Raw genomic sequence first — 16,653 nt, 5'->3', positions numbered from 1 at the left:
TCCTCTCTTCCTACACGTACACATGCCTTACATCCTCGATAAAAACTTTTCACTGCTTCTAACAACTTTCCTCCCACACCATATATTCTTAATACCTTCCACAGAGCATCTCTATCAATTCTATCATATGCCTTCTCCAGATCCATAAATGCTACATACAAATCCATTTGCTTTTCTAAGTATTTCTCACATACATTCTTCAAAGCAAACACCTGATCCACACATCCTCTACCACTTCTGAAACCACACTGCTCTTCCCCAATCTGATGCTCTGTACATGCCTTCACCCTCTCAATCAATACCCTCCCATATAATTTACCAGGAATACTCAACAAACTTATACCTCTGTAATTTGAGCACTCACTCTTATCCCCTTTGCCTTTGTACAATGGCACTATGCGCCAATCCTCAGGCACCTCACCATGAGTCATACATACATTAAATAACCTTACCAACCAGTCAACAATATAGTCACCCCCTTTTTTAATAAATTCCACTGCAATACCATCCAAACCTGCTGCCCTGCCGGCTTTCATCTTCCGCAAAGCTTTCACTACATTGCCTTCAGCAATTATAATAGTATAAAGAATATCTAAAGCAATGATAATGAGAGGATCATTGTCAGAGGTGTGGACAAGTCTAACACTTACTTCATCCTTGAACGTAATGATCAATTAGAGAAATGTGCGACCATTCCTGAAGATCCAACAAAATTTCAAAGCATTTTGAGAAACCCCACAGATAGACTCAAAAATTGCCTTAACTCTTTAATTATGGCTGCGAATGCTGTGAAGGATGACATCATACTTGATCTTGTAAAGGGCGACTTTGAACCAGGATATTTCTATGGAAATGTCAAAACACACAAGTTGGGAAATCCTCTAAGGCTGATCATCTCCCAAAACCCTTCACCAACCATCGGTAAGCCAAAGGAGCCAAACCAATTGATCTCACCAAACATCTCAACAATTTTCTCCCTATAATCGATTGAGGATTTTATTGACATCCTTAGGAATATAGAACCACAGGGCATCACAGCTTCCCTGGATGTGGTGTCTTTCTTCACAAATGTACCTGTGAAGAAGACCATCGACATACTCCTAGATTATGCTTACCAACACCATATCTTACCTCCCTGAAGATGCCCAGAAATATATTAAGAGAAATGTTACATGCCTGCACCATGGAAGCACGTTTCATATGTCTGCAAGGCAAGCTTTATCAGCAAGTGGAAGGAATTGCCATAGGGTTCCCCCTGGGGGTTCTCTTTGCACAGGCATTTATGTCATATGTTGAAACTGCGGAACTGCAGATTGAGAGGATGACACCCTAGATTTACTGCAGATACATAGAATATGAATAAGAGCAAGGTTATTAGGTACAGTAGGGTTGAGGGTCAAGTCAATTGGGAGGTGAGTTTGAATGGAAAAAAACTGGAGGAAGTGAAGTGTTTTAGATATCTGGGAGTGGATCTGGCAGCGGATGGAACCATGGAAGCGGAATTGGATCATAGGGTGGGGGAGGGGGCGAAAATTCTGGGAGCCTTGAAGAATGTGTGGAAGTCGAGAACATTATCTCGGAAAGCAAAAATGGGTATGTTTGAAGGAATAGTGGTTCCAACAATGTTGTATGGTTGCGAGGCGTGGGCTATGGATAGAGTTATGCGCAGGAGGATGGATGTGCTGGAAATGAGATGTTTGAGGACAATGTGTGGTGTGAGGTGGTTTGATCGAGTAAGTAACGTAAGGGTAAGAGAGATGTGTGGAAATAAAAAGAGCGTGGTTGAGAGAGCAGAAGAGGGTGTTTTGAAATGGTTTGGGCACATGGAGAGAATGAGTGAGGAAAGATTGACCAAGAGGATATATGTGTCAGAGGTGGAGGGAACGAGGAGAAGAGGGAGACCAAATTGGAGGTGGAAAGATGGAGTGAAAAAGATTTTGTGTGATCGGGGCCTGAACATGCAGGAGGGTGAAAGGAGGGCAAGGAATAGAGTGAATTGGAGCGATGTGGTATACCGGGGTTGACGTGCTGTCAGTGGATTGAATCAAAGCATGTGAAGCGTCTGGGTAAACCATGGAAAGCTGTGTAGGTATGTATATTTGCGTGTGTGGGCGTATGTATATACATGTGTATGGGGGTGGGTTGGGCCATTTCTTTCGTCTGTTTCCTTGCGCTACCTCGCAAACGCGGGAGACAGCGGCAAAAAAAAAAAAAAAAAAAAAACATAGAAGACATTTTCATCTGCATTGATAAGTTAAACTCACTGGAAAGCTTTCATAACCCATTCCAAGAAACTTCAGGCTTACAATTTACAGCAGAGCTGAATAATAATGGTAAGATTCCTTTCTTAGATGTAATAGGAAGTGCAACAACAGGACCTTTCATCACTGATGTTTACAGAAAGCCCACCATCTAAGGTAAATGCATGAATGGAAAAAATGAATGCACTCAAAATTACAAGAGGAGTGTCATTCTTGCATAGATGAGAAGAGCAATCAAGATGTGCTCAACCTGGCAACTTCTACTCCAAGAACTTCGACATGTCCGGCAAATGTTGATTAACAATGGATATTCAAATACTGAATTTGATATCAATGTGAATGACATGCTAGAGCAACATCTTATAGCTAACAGACAACCTCCATGACAGCATTAATGTTTACTACAGGAACACATTTACATCATATCAAAAGGATGAGAAGGTTGTGAGGGATATTGTGGCCAGAAACTGCAAAGCAGTTGAAGAAGACAAGGATATCAGTCTGATGATATTCTACAACAATCCAAAAACATGCTCACTCATCATGAACAACAATATGGTAGGTTGCTCTGGAAGTTTGAATCGTACCGATATGGTATATGAATACTGATGCAATATTGGTGACTGTCAGCCCTACCACATAAACTACATTGGGCATACAACCTGTACCCTGAGCTGTTGCCTCTCGCTTCACCTACAGGAAGGTGGAATCAAACAGCATCATGAACAAAAGCATGGTACGAGATTAATAAGGGAGATTTTAGTGAATAACACCAAAATCATTACCAGTTGCAGTGATTGAAGGAGACTACAGGTAGTAAAAGATATTCACATTAGAGAGAAAGCACCTGTCATCAACATACAGCCAAACATGACCACTACCATACAGCTCTGATGGTCCACCAATAGGGCATAAGGAAAGCAGTCCTACTCTTAGCTGGGTGTCAGGAACAGTCCAACATTACGAGGTGCAAGAGAATCAGACAAGCCCAACCTGACCTCAGTTCTGCGTCTGGACAATAACGGTCTCGCTTGGCTCTTCTTAGTATATTTAGTGATGGACTTTCTTTTGTAATATTGCTCTTTTGTGTTTTTCCTCTACTGTAAGTTTTCTATTTGCTTTTTAGATTGTACTTCCCTTCATGAGATTGTTTAGTGTTTCCCTTACTTTTATGTATTATGTTCTGTGTTTATATATTTTATCAGCATTTTACTTTTTTTATCCAAATTTTGTAAGGCAGTATTTTTCTGTATTTGTAGATTCCTGATGATGCCTCTGTGAAGGCGAAAGTTTGAATGTATTGAATGATGGACTACAGACAACTGGTGTTTGAGCACCTACCTAATGTTAGAATAAAACTGAGAAAGTTAGAGAACATAAGAAAGGGGATTGATAACTCTAGATATGCTATCATATTCATTTCTGTGTTCATTAGAGTAAACCTGCTCCGAGCATATACTAATATATATGTATATATGGTTGGTAAGGATATTCACTGTATGTATGGATCATGGTGAAGTGCCTGAGGCTTGGTGGAATTCATTTATAATGCCATTGTACAAAGGCAAAGGGGATAAAGGTGAGTGTTCAAATTACAGAGGCATGAGTTTGTTGAGCATTTCTGGGAAATTATATGGGAGAGTATTGATTGAGAGGGTGAAGTCATGTACAGAGCATCAGATTGGGGAAGACCAGTGTGGTTTCAGAAGTAGTAGAGGATGTGATGTGTGGATCAGGTGTTTGCTTTGACGAATGTATGTGAGAAATACTTAGAAAAACAGATGGATTTGTATGTAGCATTTATTGATCTGGAGAAGGCATATGATAGGGTCGATAGAGATGCTTTGTGGAAGGTATTAAGAATATATAGTGTGGGAGGTAAGTTGGTAGAATTAGTGAAAAGTTTTTCCAAGGATGTAAGGCATGTGTACGAGTAGGAAGAGAGGAAAGTGATTGGTTCCCAGTGAATGTAGGTTTGTGGAAGGGGTGCGTGATGTCTCCATGGTTGTTTAAATTGTTTATGGATGGGGTTGTTAGGGAGGTGAAAGCAAGAGTTTTTGGAGAGAGGGGCAAGTATGCAGTCTGTTGTGAGAGGGCTTGGGAAGTGAGTCAGTTGTTGTTTGCTGATGATACAGCACTGGTGGCTGATATGGATGAGAAACTGCAGAAGTTGGCGACTGAGTTTGGTAAAGTGTTTGAAAGAAGAAAGCTGAGAGTATATGTGAATAACAGCAAGGTTATTAGGTTCAGTAGGGTTGACGGGCAAGTTGTTTGGGAGGTAAGTTTGAATGGAGAAATACTAGAGGAAGTGAAGTGTTTTAGATATCTGGGAGTGGATTTAGCAGTGGATGGAACCATGGAATTGATTCACAGGATGGGGGAGGAGATGAAGGTTCTAGCAGCATTGAAGAATGTGTGGAAGGGGAGAACGTTATCTCGGAGAGCAAAAATGGGTGCTTGAAGGAATAGTAGTTCCAACAGTGTTATATGGTTGCAAGCATGGGCTATAGATAGGGTTGTGTGGAGGGGGGTGGATGTGTTGGAAATGAAATGTTTGAGGACAATATGTGGTGTGAGGTGGTATGATCAAGTAAGTAATGAAAGGGTAAGAGAGATGTGTGGTGATAAAAAGAGTGTGGTTAAGAGAGCATAAGAGGGTGTGTTGAAATGGTTTGGACACATGGAGAGAATGTGTGTAGAAAGATTGACAAAGAGGATTTATGTGTCGAAGGTTGAGGGAAGAAGGACAAGGAGGAGGCCAAATTGGAGGTGGAAGGATGGAGTGAAAAAGATTTTGAGAGACTGGGGCCTGAACATACAGGAGGATGAAAGGCGTGCAAGGAATAGAATGAATTGGAATGATGTGGTATACCGGGGCGAGGTGCTGTCAATGGAATGAACCAGGCCACTTGAAGCATCTGGGGTAAACCATGGAAAGGTCTGTGGGGCCTGGATGTGGGAAGGGAGCTGTGGTTTCGTTGCATTACACATGACAGCTAGAGGCTGAGTGTGAATGAATGTGGCCTTTCTACCTGGTGCTACCTCGCTGGAGGGAGGGGATGCTATTTCATGTGTGGCAGGGTGGCGATGGGAATGGATGAAGGCAGCATGTATGAATATGTGCATGAGTATATATATGTATATGTCTGTGTATGTATATTTATGTATACTTTGAAGTGTATATATATATTTGTATGCGGGTGGGTTGGGCCATTCCCCGTTTGTTTCTTTGCTCTACCTTGCTGATGTGGGTAACGGCAATTAAGTGTAATAAATAAATACAGGCTTACAAAACGATGAAACATTTCTTCACTCATTAAAAACTAGGAGATGCTGGCTGGTGTTGGGACAGCTGGCCTGTCACTTTTTAATGTTCTCTTTACAATCACATTAGGCACTGTTTTTGCTCATCAGTCACTCACTCACCACATTTCTAGTTCTCATTCTCAGTGTTCTTTGATTTTCTCTTCATTCATAAGAACACTGCTCACAGTTGAGCTGGTTAGTCCATGAACCTTACCAGTTTCTGTCAGTCTTTTGCTGTTCGTGTCTCTTAATTATGCATTACTTCACTTCTAGATTAAGTGGCATGTGCTTGTTTTTGGTGCGAGATGTAGTACTCGAGAAAGAAATAGCCGGTCACCAGTAACTCATGACAATAGTTTTTCAGCAACGAGTCTTAAGGTTCACAGTAAAGGTCAGCACACTTGTAACTCACGACCTACAGATATCACAAGTGAATGGAGAATGACAGCATTAACACATGCAGCATAGTGAAACTAGTCATGGCACACCATAGATGGTGCTAGCTGCCTAGGAGGCCTCATCACACGGCTGAAAGTAGTTCATGTAGTAAATTTGGATGGGCAACTGGTTGTTTGGATTTTTTGCCTTGGTTATTGGATATATTGATCATAATTCACACTCTCAAATGATTCAGGCACTCATGTGTAAGGGACCTGGTGTACCAGCACAGTTACATAAAGAAAAATGTTTTGTTTCTATGTAATGTTATAGAAAACTTGCAAAAATAAATTTATGATGTGTACAATTTATCATTGAATGGTTTGATGTTACTTTCATGATAGAGTCATTTCTGGGATAGAAACTCCATGTTATCCTATATTGTGCTTGATGTATTAAAAGGAAAAGATTGTATTTAATCCTTATGCTTAGCTTTGCTTGCTGTAACCATTTTGTATGATGCACATCAGCTATATTACCCACCTGGGTATTAGGAGGGTTAGAAATGGCTTTATGGTGAGCGAGTGCTTCTGTGGTTGTTAAGTTGTACTCTTCTGACCCAGGTAGCTGTTTTATCTTTCTTTCTCACCCACACATTGAATACTGGCAGTCTGTCCATAAACATACAATCTGTCCTTGTCATATATATTATTTGAGTTATTCTTCATAACTCTAGATTTTCTTGCAGTGAGTACCTGCACTTACCCTGCCTTTTTGGCAAAATGGTAGGAGCAATATTTGGAGGTGGTAGGCAGAAGCATTTAGGCAGGAGCATTAGGTATAAACATTAGGTAGAAGGAGTTGGTTGGAACATTAGGCAGTAGAATTAGGTAGTAGTCTATAGGAACATTATGTAGGAGCCTCTGTAAACTCTGCATTAAAGTTGCCCTCTGCCAGTGGCCTGTTATGGGTGAGGCACTAAAAGCTAAGAATTGGCACTGGAGTTCACTAGTTATGGAGACTACTGCCATGACCACCCCCTTGAGGGAGTTCCATTTGGAAACAGGCATCAGAGATATAGATAGATAGCAGTTCTCCACTGTCGTAAGTGATAGAATCAAACATGTGACAAAGTATTAACCAGTTCATGTGTTAGCTCAATTTCCCTGTGATCCTTATAGTACAAGAATATGACCTGCGAATTAGCCCTACATGTATCACATTATCTAAACATTTTCAGGCTTTATGCACCTATGATTGCAGTAGGCAGTGATGACCCTGATCCAACCTCTGGTGGAAAGGTGTTCATCTATGAGTTCTCTGCTGGTACTCACAAGTGGACCAAAGTGGAGACCTCAGTGACCGTGACAGAGCCTGTGCATGATCTTGCCTTTGCTCCCAACCTTGGCCGGTCTTATCATCTCTTGGGTATTGCCTCAAAGGATGTCAGGATTTTAGCACTTAAACCCCTCAAGTGAGTATTATTCTTCAGGTTAAAAGAAGCTAAAAAGGTTGAACAACAAGGCTCATGTAGCAAATTTTTTATATTTACTGTCTCTTGTTACATTGTTCATGTAAGATCTTTATTTTTAGGTTTCCTGAGATGGCACAGGCAACTGAATACCCTTGTCATTGCCATCTCATAAACGTGATATATATATATATATATATATATATATATATATATATATATATATATATATATATATATATGTATATATACATGTATGATAGGCATATGATATATATATATATATTTTATATTTTTATTATACTTTGTCGCTGTCTCCCGCGTTTGCGAGGTAGCGCAAGGAAACAGACGAAAGAAATGGCCCAACCCCCCCCCCCCCATACACATGTATATACATACGTCCACACACTGCAAATATACATACCTACACAGCTTTCCATGGTTTACCCCAGACGCTTCACATGCCCTGCTTCAATCCACTGACAGCACGTCAACCCCGGTATACCACATCGCTCCAATTCACTCTATTCCTTGCCCTCCTTTCACCCTCCTGCATGTTCAGGCCCCGATCACACAAAATCTTTTTCACTCCATCTTTCCACCTCCAATTTGGTCTCCCTCTTCTCCTCGTTCCCTCCACCTCCGACACATATATCCTCTTGGTCAATCTTTCCTCACTCATCCTCTCCATGTGCCCAAACCACTTCAAAACACCCTCTTCTGCTCTCTCAACCACGCTCTTTTTATTTCCACACATCTCTCTTACCCTTACGTTACTCACTCGATCAAACCACCTCACACCACACATTGTCCTCAAACATCTCATCTCCAGCACATCTATCCTCCTGCGCACAACTCTATCCATAGCCCACGCCTCGCAACCATACAACATTGTTGGAACCACTATTCCTTCAAACATACCCATTTTTGCTTTCCGAGATAATGTTCTCGACTTCCACACATTCTTCAAGGCCCCCAGGATTTTCGCCCCCTCCCCCACCCTATGATCCACTTCCGCTTCCATGGTTCCATCCGCTGCCAGATCCACTCCCAGATATCTGAAACACTTCACTTCCTCCAGTTTTTCTCCATTCAAACTCACCTCCCAATTGACTTGACCCTCAACCCTACTGTACCTAATAACCTTGCTCTTATTCACATTTACTCTTAACTTTCTTCTTCCACACACTTTACCAAACTCAGTCACCAGCTTCTGCAGTTTCTCACATGAATCAGCCACCAGCGCTGTATCATCAGCGAACAACAACTGACTCACTTCCCAAGCTCTCTCATCCCCAACAGACTTCATACTTGCCCCTCTTTCCAAAACCCTTGCATTTACCTCCCTAACAACCCCATCCATAAACAAATTAAACAACCATGGAGACATCACACACCCCTGCCGCAAACCTACATTCACTGAGAACCAATCACTTTCCTCTCTTCCTACACGTACACATGCCTTACATCCTCGATAAAAACTTTTCACTGCTTCTAACAACTTCCCTCCCACACCATATATTCTTAATACCTTCCACAGAGCATCTCTATCAACTCTATCATATGCCTTCTCCAGATCCATAAATGCTACATACAAATCCATTTGCTTTTCTAAGTATTTCTCACATACATTCTTCAAAGCAAACACCTGATCCACACATCCTCTACCACTTCTGAAACCACACTGCTCTTCCCCAATCTGATATATATATATATATATATATATATATATATATATATATATATATATATATATATATATATATATATTTTATTTATTTTATTTTGCTTTGTCGCTGGGTCCCACATTTGAGAGGTAGCGCAAGGAAACAGAAGAAAGAAATGGCCCAACCCATCCCCATACACATGTATATACACACACGTCCACTCATGCAAATATACATACCTACACATCTCAGTGTACACATATATATACACACACAGACACATACATATATACCCATGCACACAATTCACACTGTCTGCCTTTATTCATTCCCATCGCCACCTCGCCACACATGGAATACCATCCCCCTCCCCCCTCATGTGTGCGAGGTAGTGCTAGGAAAAGATAACAAAGGCCACATTCGTTCACACTCAGTCTCTAGCTATCATGCAATAATGGCCGAAACCACAGCTCCCTTTCCACATCCAGGCCCCACACAACTTTCCATGGTTTACCCCAGATGCTTCACATGCCCTGATTCAATCCACTGACAGCACGTCAACCCCGGTATACCACATCGATCCAATTCACTCTATTCCTTGCCCACCTTTCACCCTCCGTGCATGTTCAGGCCCCGATCACTCAAAATCTTTTTCACTCCATCTTTCCACCTCCAATTTGGTCTCCCACTTCTCCTCGTTCCCTCCACCTCCGACACGTATATCCTCTTGGTCAGTCTTTCCTCACTCATTCTCTCCATGTGCCCAAACCATTTCAAAACACCCTCTTCTGCTCTCTCAACCACGCTCTTTTTATTTCCACACATCTTTCTTACCCTTACATTACTTACTCGATCAAACCACCTCACACCACACATTGTCCTCAAACATCTCATTTCCAGCACATCCACCCTCCTGCACACAACTCTATCCATAGCCCATGCCTCGCAACCATACAACATTGTTGGAACCACTATTCCTTCAAACATACCCATTTTTGCTTTCCGAGATAATGTTCTCGACTTCCACACATTCTTCAAGGCTCCCAGGATTTTCGCCCCCTCCCCCACCCTATGATTCACTTCCGCTTCCATGGTTCCATCTGCTGCCAGATCCACTCCCAGATATCTAAAACACTTTACTTCCTCTAGTTTTTCTCCATTCAAACTTACCTCCCAATTGACTTGACCCTCAACCCTACTACATACATCCCCTTGGTCAATCTTTCCTCACTTATTCTCTACATGTGACCAAACCATTTGAAAACACCATCTTCTGCTCTCTCAACCACACTCTTTTTATTACCACATATCTCTCTTACCCTATTCTTACTTACTCGATCAAACCACCTCACACTACATGTTGTCCTCAAACATCTCATTTCCAGCACATCCGCCCTCCTGTGCACACCTCTATCCATAGCCCACACCTCGCAACCATACAACATTGTTGGAACCACTATTCCTTCAAACATACTCATTTTTGCTTTCGGAGATAATGTTCTCGACTTCCACACATTCTTCAAGGCTCCCAGAATTTTCGCCCCCTCCCCCACCCTATGATTCACTTTTGCTTCCATGGTTCCATCCGCTGCCAAATCCACTCCCAGATATCTAAAACACTTCACTTCCTCCAGTTTTTCTCTATTGAAACTTACCTCCCAGTTGACTTGACCCTCAACCCTACTGTACCTAATAACCTTACTCTTATTCACATTTACTCTCAACTTTCTTATTTCACACACTTTACCAAACTCAGTCACCAGCTTCTGCAGTTTCTCACATGAATCAGCCACCAGCGCTGTATCATCAGCGAACAACAACTGACTCACTTCCCAAGCTCTCTCATCTCCAACATACTGCATACTTGCCCCTCTTTCCAAAACTCTTGCATTCAACTCCCTAACAACCCCATCCATAAACAAATTAAACAACCATGGAGACATCACACACCCCTGCTGCAAACCTACATTCACTGAGAATCAATCACTTTCCTCTCTTCCTACACGTGCACATGCCTTACATCCTCGATAAAAACTTTTCCCTGCTTCTAACAACTTACCTCCCACACCATATATTCTTAAAACCTTCCACAGAGCATCTCTATCAACTCTATCATATGCCTTTTCCAGATCCATAAATGCTACATACAAATCCATTTGCTTCTCTAAGTATTTCTCACATACATTCTTCAAAGCAAACCCCTGATCCACACATCCTCTACCACTTCTGAAACCACACTGCTCTTCCCCAATCTCATGCTCTGTACATGCGTTCACCCTATCAATCAATACCCTCCCATATAATTTACCAGGAATACTCAGCAAACTTATACCTCTGTAATTTGAGCACTCACTCTTATCCCCTTTGCCTTTGTACAATGGCACTATGCAAGCATTCCGCCAATCCTCAGGCACCTCACCATGAATCATACATACATTAAATAACCTTATCAACCAGTCAACAATACAGTCACCACCTTTTTTAATAAATTCCACTGCAATACCATTCAAACCTGCTGCCTTGCTGGCTTTCATCATCCGCAAAGCTTTTACCTCCACTTCTTTGTTTACCAAATCATTTTCCCTAACCCTCTCACTTTGCACACCACCCTGACCAAAACACCCTATATCTGCCACTCTATCATCAAACACATTCAACAAACCTTCAAAATACTCACTCTATCTCACATCACCACTACTTGTTATCACCTCCCCATTAGCCCTCTTCACTGAAGTTCCCATTTGCTCCCTAGTCTTGCACACTTTATTTACCTCCTTCCAAAACATCTTTTTATTCTCCTTGAAATTTAATGATACTCTCTCACCCCAACTCTCATTTGCCCTATCCCGGGGGATAGGGGAGAAAGAATACTTCCCACTCATTCCTCACGTGTCATAGAAGGCAACTAAAGGGGATGGGAGCGGGGGGCCAGAAACCCTCCCCTCCTTGTATTTTAACTTTCTAAAAGGGGAAACAGAAGAATGAGTCATGCAGGGAGTGCTCCTCCTCCTCGAAGGCTCAGATTGGGGTGTCTAAATGTGTGTGGATGTAACCAAGATGAGAAAAAAGGAGAGATAGGTAGTATTTTTGAGGAAAGGAACCTGGATGTTTTGGCTCTGAGTGAATTGAAGCTCAAGGGAAAAGGGGAAGAGTGGTTTGGGAATGTCTTGGGAGTAAAGTCATGGGTCAGTGAGAGGACAAGTGCAAGGGAAGGAGTAGCACTACTCCTGAATCAGGAGTTGTGGGAGTATGTGATAGAGTGTAAGAAAGTAAATTCTAGATTGATATGGGTAAAACTGAAAGTTGATGGAGAGAGATGGGTGATTATTGGTGCATATGCACCTGGGCATGAGAAGAAAGATCATGAGAGGCAAGTGTTTTGGGAGCAGCTGAATGAGTGTGTTAGTAGTTTTGATGCTCGAGATCGGGTTATAGTGATGGGTGATTTGAATGCAAAGGTGAGTAATGTGGCAGTTGAGGGAATAATTAGTTTACATGGGGTGTTCAGTGTTGTAAATGGAAATGGTGAAGAGCTTGTAGATTTGTGCGCTGAAAAAGGAATGGTGATTGGGAATACCTGGTTTAAAAAGAGAGATATACATAAGTATACATATGTAAGTAGGAGAGATGGCCAGAAAGCGTTATTGGATTATGTGTTAATTGATAGGCACGTGAAAGAGAGATTTTTGGATGTTAATATGTTCAGAGGTGCAACTTAAGGGATGTCTGATCATTATCTTGTGGATGCGAAGGTGAAGATTTGTTGAGGTATTCAGAAAAGAAGATAGAATGTTGGGGTGAAGAGAGTGGTGAGAGTAAGTGAGCTTGGGAAGGAGACTTGTGTGAGGAAGTACCAGGAGAGACTGATTACAGAATGGAACAGGGTGAGAACAAAGGATGTAAGGGGAGTGGGGGAGGAATGGCATGTATTTAGGGAAGTAGTGACGGACTGCGTAAAAGATGCTTGTGGCATGAGAAGCGTGGGAGGTGGGCAGATTAGAAAGGGTAGTGAGTGGTGGGATGAAGAAGTAAGATTATTAATGAAAGAGAAGAGAGAGAGGCATTTGGATGATATTTGCAGGGAAATAATGCAAATGAGTGGGAGATGTATAAAAGAAAGAGGCAAGAGGTCAAGAGAAAGGTGCAAGAGGTGAAAAAGAGGGCAATTGAGAGTTGGGGTGAGAGAGTAGCATTAGATTTTAGGGGGAATATAAAGATGTTTCATAAAGTAGGTAAATAAAGTGCGTAAGACAAGAGAACAAATGGGAACATCAGTGAAGTGGGCTAATGGGAAGGTGATAACAAGTAGTTGTGATGCGAGAAGGAGATGGAGTGAGTATTTTGAAGGTTTGTTGAAGGTGTTTGATGATAGAGTGGCAGATATAGGGTGCTTTGGTCTAGGTGATGTGCATAGTGAGAAGGTTAGGAAGAATGATTTGGTAAACAGAGAAGTAGTAAAAGCTTTGTGGAAGATGAAAGCCAGCAAGGCAGCGGGTTTGGATGGTATCGCAGTGGAATATATTAAAAAGGGGTGACTGTGTTGTTGACTGGTTGGTAAGGTTATTTAATGTATGTATGACTCATGGTGAGGTGCCTGAGGATTGGCAGAATGCTTGCATAGTGCCATGGTACAAAGGCAAAGGGGATAAAGATGAGTGCTTAAATTACAGAGGTATAAGTGTGTTGATTATTCCTTTGAAATTATATGGGAGGGTATTGATTGAGAGGGTGAAGGCATGCACAGAGCATCAGATTGGGGAAGAGCAGTGTGGTTTCAGAAGTGGTTTGATTGAGTAAGTAATGAAAGGGTTAGAGAGATGTATGGCAATAAAAAGAGTGTGGTTGAGAGAGCATAAGAGGGTGTATTAAAATGGTTTGATTGCATGGAGAGAATGAGTGAGGAAAGATTGACAAAGAGGATATATGTGTCAGAGGTGGAGGGAATGAGAAGTGGGATAGAGTGAAAAAGATTATGGTGAATGGGGCCTGAACATAGAGGAGGTTGAAAGGTGTGCAAGGAATAGAGTGAATTGGAACAATGTGGTATACCAGGGTCCACATGCTGTCATTGGATTGAACCAGGCCATGTGAAGTGTGTAGGTATGTGTGGGTATTTATGTCTATACATGTTGTATGGTTGCGAGGCGTGGGCTGTGGATAGAGTTGTGCGCAGGAGGATGGATGTGCTGGAAATGAGATGTTTGAGGACAATGTGTGGTGTGAGGTGGTTTGATCGAGTGAGTAACGTAAGGGTGAGAGAGATGTGTGGAAATAAAAAGAGCGTGGTTGAGAGAGCAGAAGAGGGTGTTTTGAAGTGGTTTGGGCACATGGAGAGGATGAGTGAGGAAAGATTGACCAAGAGGATATATATGTCGGAGGTGGAGGGAACAAGGAGAGGAGGGAGACCAAATTGGAGGTGGAAAGATGGAGTGAAAAAGATTTTGTGTGATCGGGGCCTGAACATGCAGGAGGGTGAAAGGAGGGCAAGGAATAGAGTGAATTGGAGCGAGGTGGTATACCGGGGTTGACGTGCTGTCAGTGGATTGAATCAAGGCATGTGAAGCGTCTGGGGTAAGCCATAGAAAGCTGTGTAGGTATGTATATTTGCGTGTGTGGACGTATGTATATACATGTGTATGGGGGGGGGTTGGGCCATTTCTTTCGTCTGTTTCCTTGCGCTACCTCGCAAACGCGGGAGACAGCGACAAAGTATAAAAAAAAAAAAAAAAAAAATGTGTATGTGGGTGGGTTTCCTTGCAGTACCTCACTAATGCAGGAGACAGTGCCTAGGTATAATAATGAAAAAATATAATGGCATGTAATTTAAAGTTTCATTTTTAGATTGATTTTACTGTATTAATATTATTTAAGGATGTTTGCGTTTTCCCCACGTTTTAGAAAGTGACTAAAGGGGATGGGTATGATGGGCTGGAAACCCCCCTCCTTGTGTCTAAATTTCTAAAAAGGGAAAGAGAAGAAGGAGTGAAGCCAGGAGCGCTCATCCTCCTTGAAGGCTCGGATTGGGGTGTCTGAATGTATGTGGATGTAACCAAGATGATAAGAAAGGAGAGATCGGTACTGTGTTTGAGGAAGGAAACCTGGATGTTTGGGCTGTCAGTGAAGCAAAGTTCAATGGTAAAGGGGAGGAGTGGTTTGGGAATATCTTGGGAGTAAAGTCAGGGATTGGTGAGAGGACAAGAGCAAAGGAAGGAGTAGCGCTACTCCTGAAGCAGGAGTTGTGGAAGTATGTGATAGAGTGTAAGAAAGTAAATTCCAGATTGATGTGAGTAAAACTGAAAGTGGATGGAGAGAGATGGGTAAATATTGGTGCCTATGCACCTGGTCATGAGAAGAAAAATCATGAGAGGTAAGTGTTTTTTGGAGTAGCTGAGAGAGTGTGTTAGCAGCTTTGATGCACGAGACCGGGTTATAGTGATGGGTGATTTAAATGTGAAGATGAGTGCTGTGGGAGTCGAGTGTATAATTGGTGTACATGGGGTATTCAATGTTGTAAATGGAAATGGTGAAGAGCTTGTGGATTTGTATGCTGAAAAAGGACTGGTGGTTGGGAATACCTGGTTTAAAAAGAGATATACATAGCTATATATATATGTGAGTAGGAGAGATGGTCAAAGGGAGTTATTAGATTACATGTTAATTGATAGGCGTGTAAAAGAGAGGTACTTTTGGATTTTAATTTGCTGAGAGGGGCAGCTGGAGGTATTTCTGATCACTATCTTGTGGAGGCAAAGGTGAAGATTTGTAGAGGTTTCCAGAAAAGAAGAGAGAATGTTAGGGAGAAGAGAGTGGTGAGAGTAAGTGAGCTTGGAAAGGAGCCTTGTGTGAGGAAGTACCAGGAGAGATTGAGTGCAGTATGGTAAAAGGTGAGAGCAAATGAGGTGAGGGGAGTGGAGGAGGAATGGGATGTATTTAGGGAAGTATTGATGGCTTGTGCAAAAGATGCATATGGCATGAGAAGATTGGGAGGTTGGCAGATTGAAAGGGTAGTGAGTGGTGGGATGAAGAAGTAAGGTTGTTAGTGAAAGAGAAGAGAGAAGCATTTAGATAATACTTGTAGGGAAGTAGTGCAAATGACTGGGAAATGTATAAAAGAAAGCAGCAGGAGGTCAAGAGAAAGATGCAGTGAGGTGAAAAAGGGGGCAAATGAGAATTAGGGGTGAGAGAGTATCATAAAAATATAGGGAGGATAAAAAGATGCTTTGGAAGGAGGTAAATAACCTGCATAAAACAAGAGAACAGATGGGAACATTGGTGAAGGGGGCAAATGGAGAGGTAATAAAACATCATTGAAGGGGCAAGTGGATTGGTAATAACAAGTAGTGATGAAGTGAGAAGGAGATGGAGTGGGTATTTTGAAGGTTTGTTGAATGTGTTTGATGATAGAGTGGCAGATGTAGGGTGTTTTGGCCGGGGTGGTGTGCAAAGCGAGAAGGTCATAGAGAATGGTTTGGTAAAAGAGACAAGGTAGTGAAAGCTTTGTGGAAGATGAAATCTGGCAGGTGGCAGGTTTGGATGGCATTGCAGTGGAATTTATTGATAAAGGGGTGAC

At 42.0% G+C, this 16,653-nt stretch overlaps 1 protein-coding gene across 1 annotated transcript in view; it reads left to right on the top strand.

Annotated features, from left to right (window-relative positions):
- The first annotated feature begins 773 nt into the window (after nucleotides 1–773).
- LOC139754932 (nucleoporin SEH1-like) overlaps nucleotides 774–16,653 on the top strand; it is a 72,460-nt gene continuing 56,580 nt past the window's right edge. The window contains exons 1-3 of the mRNA XM_071672751.1: nucleotides 774–921; nucleotides 6,202–6,211; nucleotides 7,186–7,419. Coding sequence (XP_071528852.1) covers nucleotides 774–921; nucleotides 6,202–6,211; nucleotides 7,186–7,419 — 392 coding nt within the window. The remainder of the gene's footprint in view (nucleotides 922–6,201; nucleotides 6,212–7,185; nucleotides 7,420–16,653) is intronic.

This window comes from Panulirus ornatus, chromosome 18 (assembly GCF_036320965.1).
Source record: "Panulirus ornatus isolate Po-2019 chromosome 18, ASM3632096v1, whole genome shotgun sequence".
Classification (NCBI taxonomy): Eukaryota; Metazoa; Arthropoda; class Malacostraca; order Decapoda; family Palinuridae; genus Panulirus; species Panulirus ornatus.
Note: the sequence above shows the minus strand (reverse complement) of the source record. Positions and strands in the feature narration are given on the sequence as shown.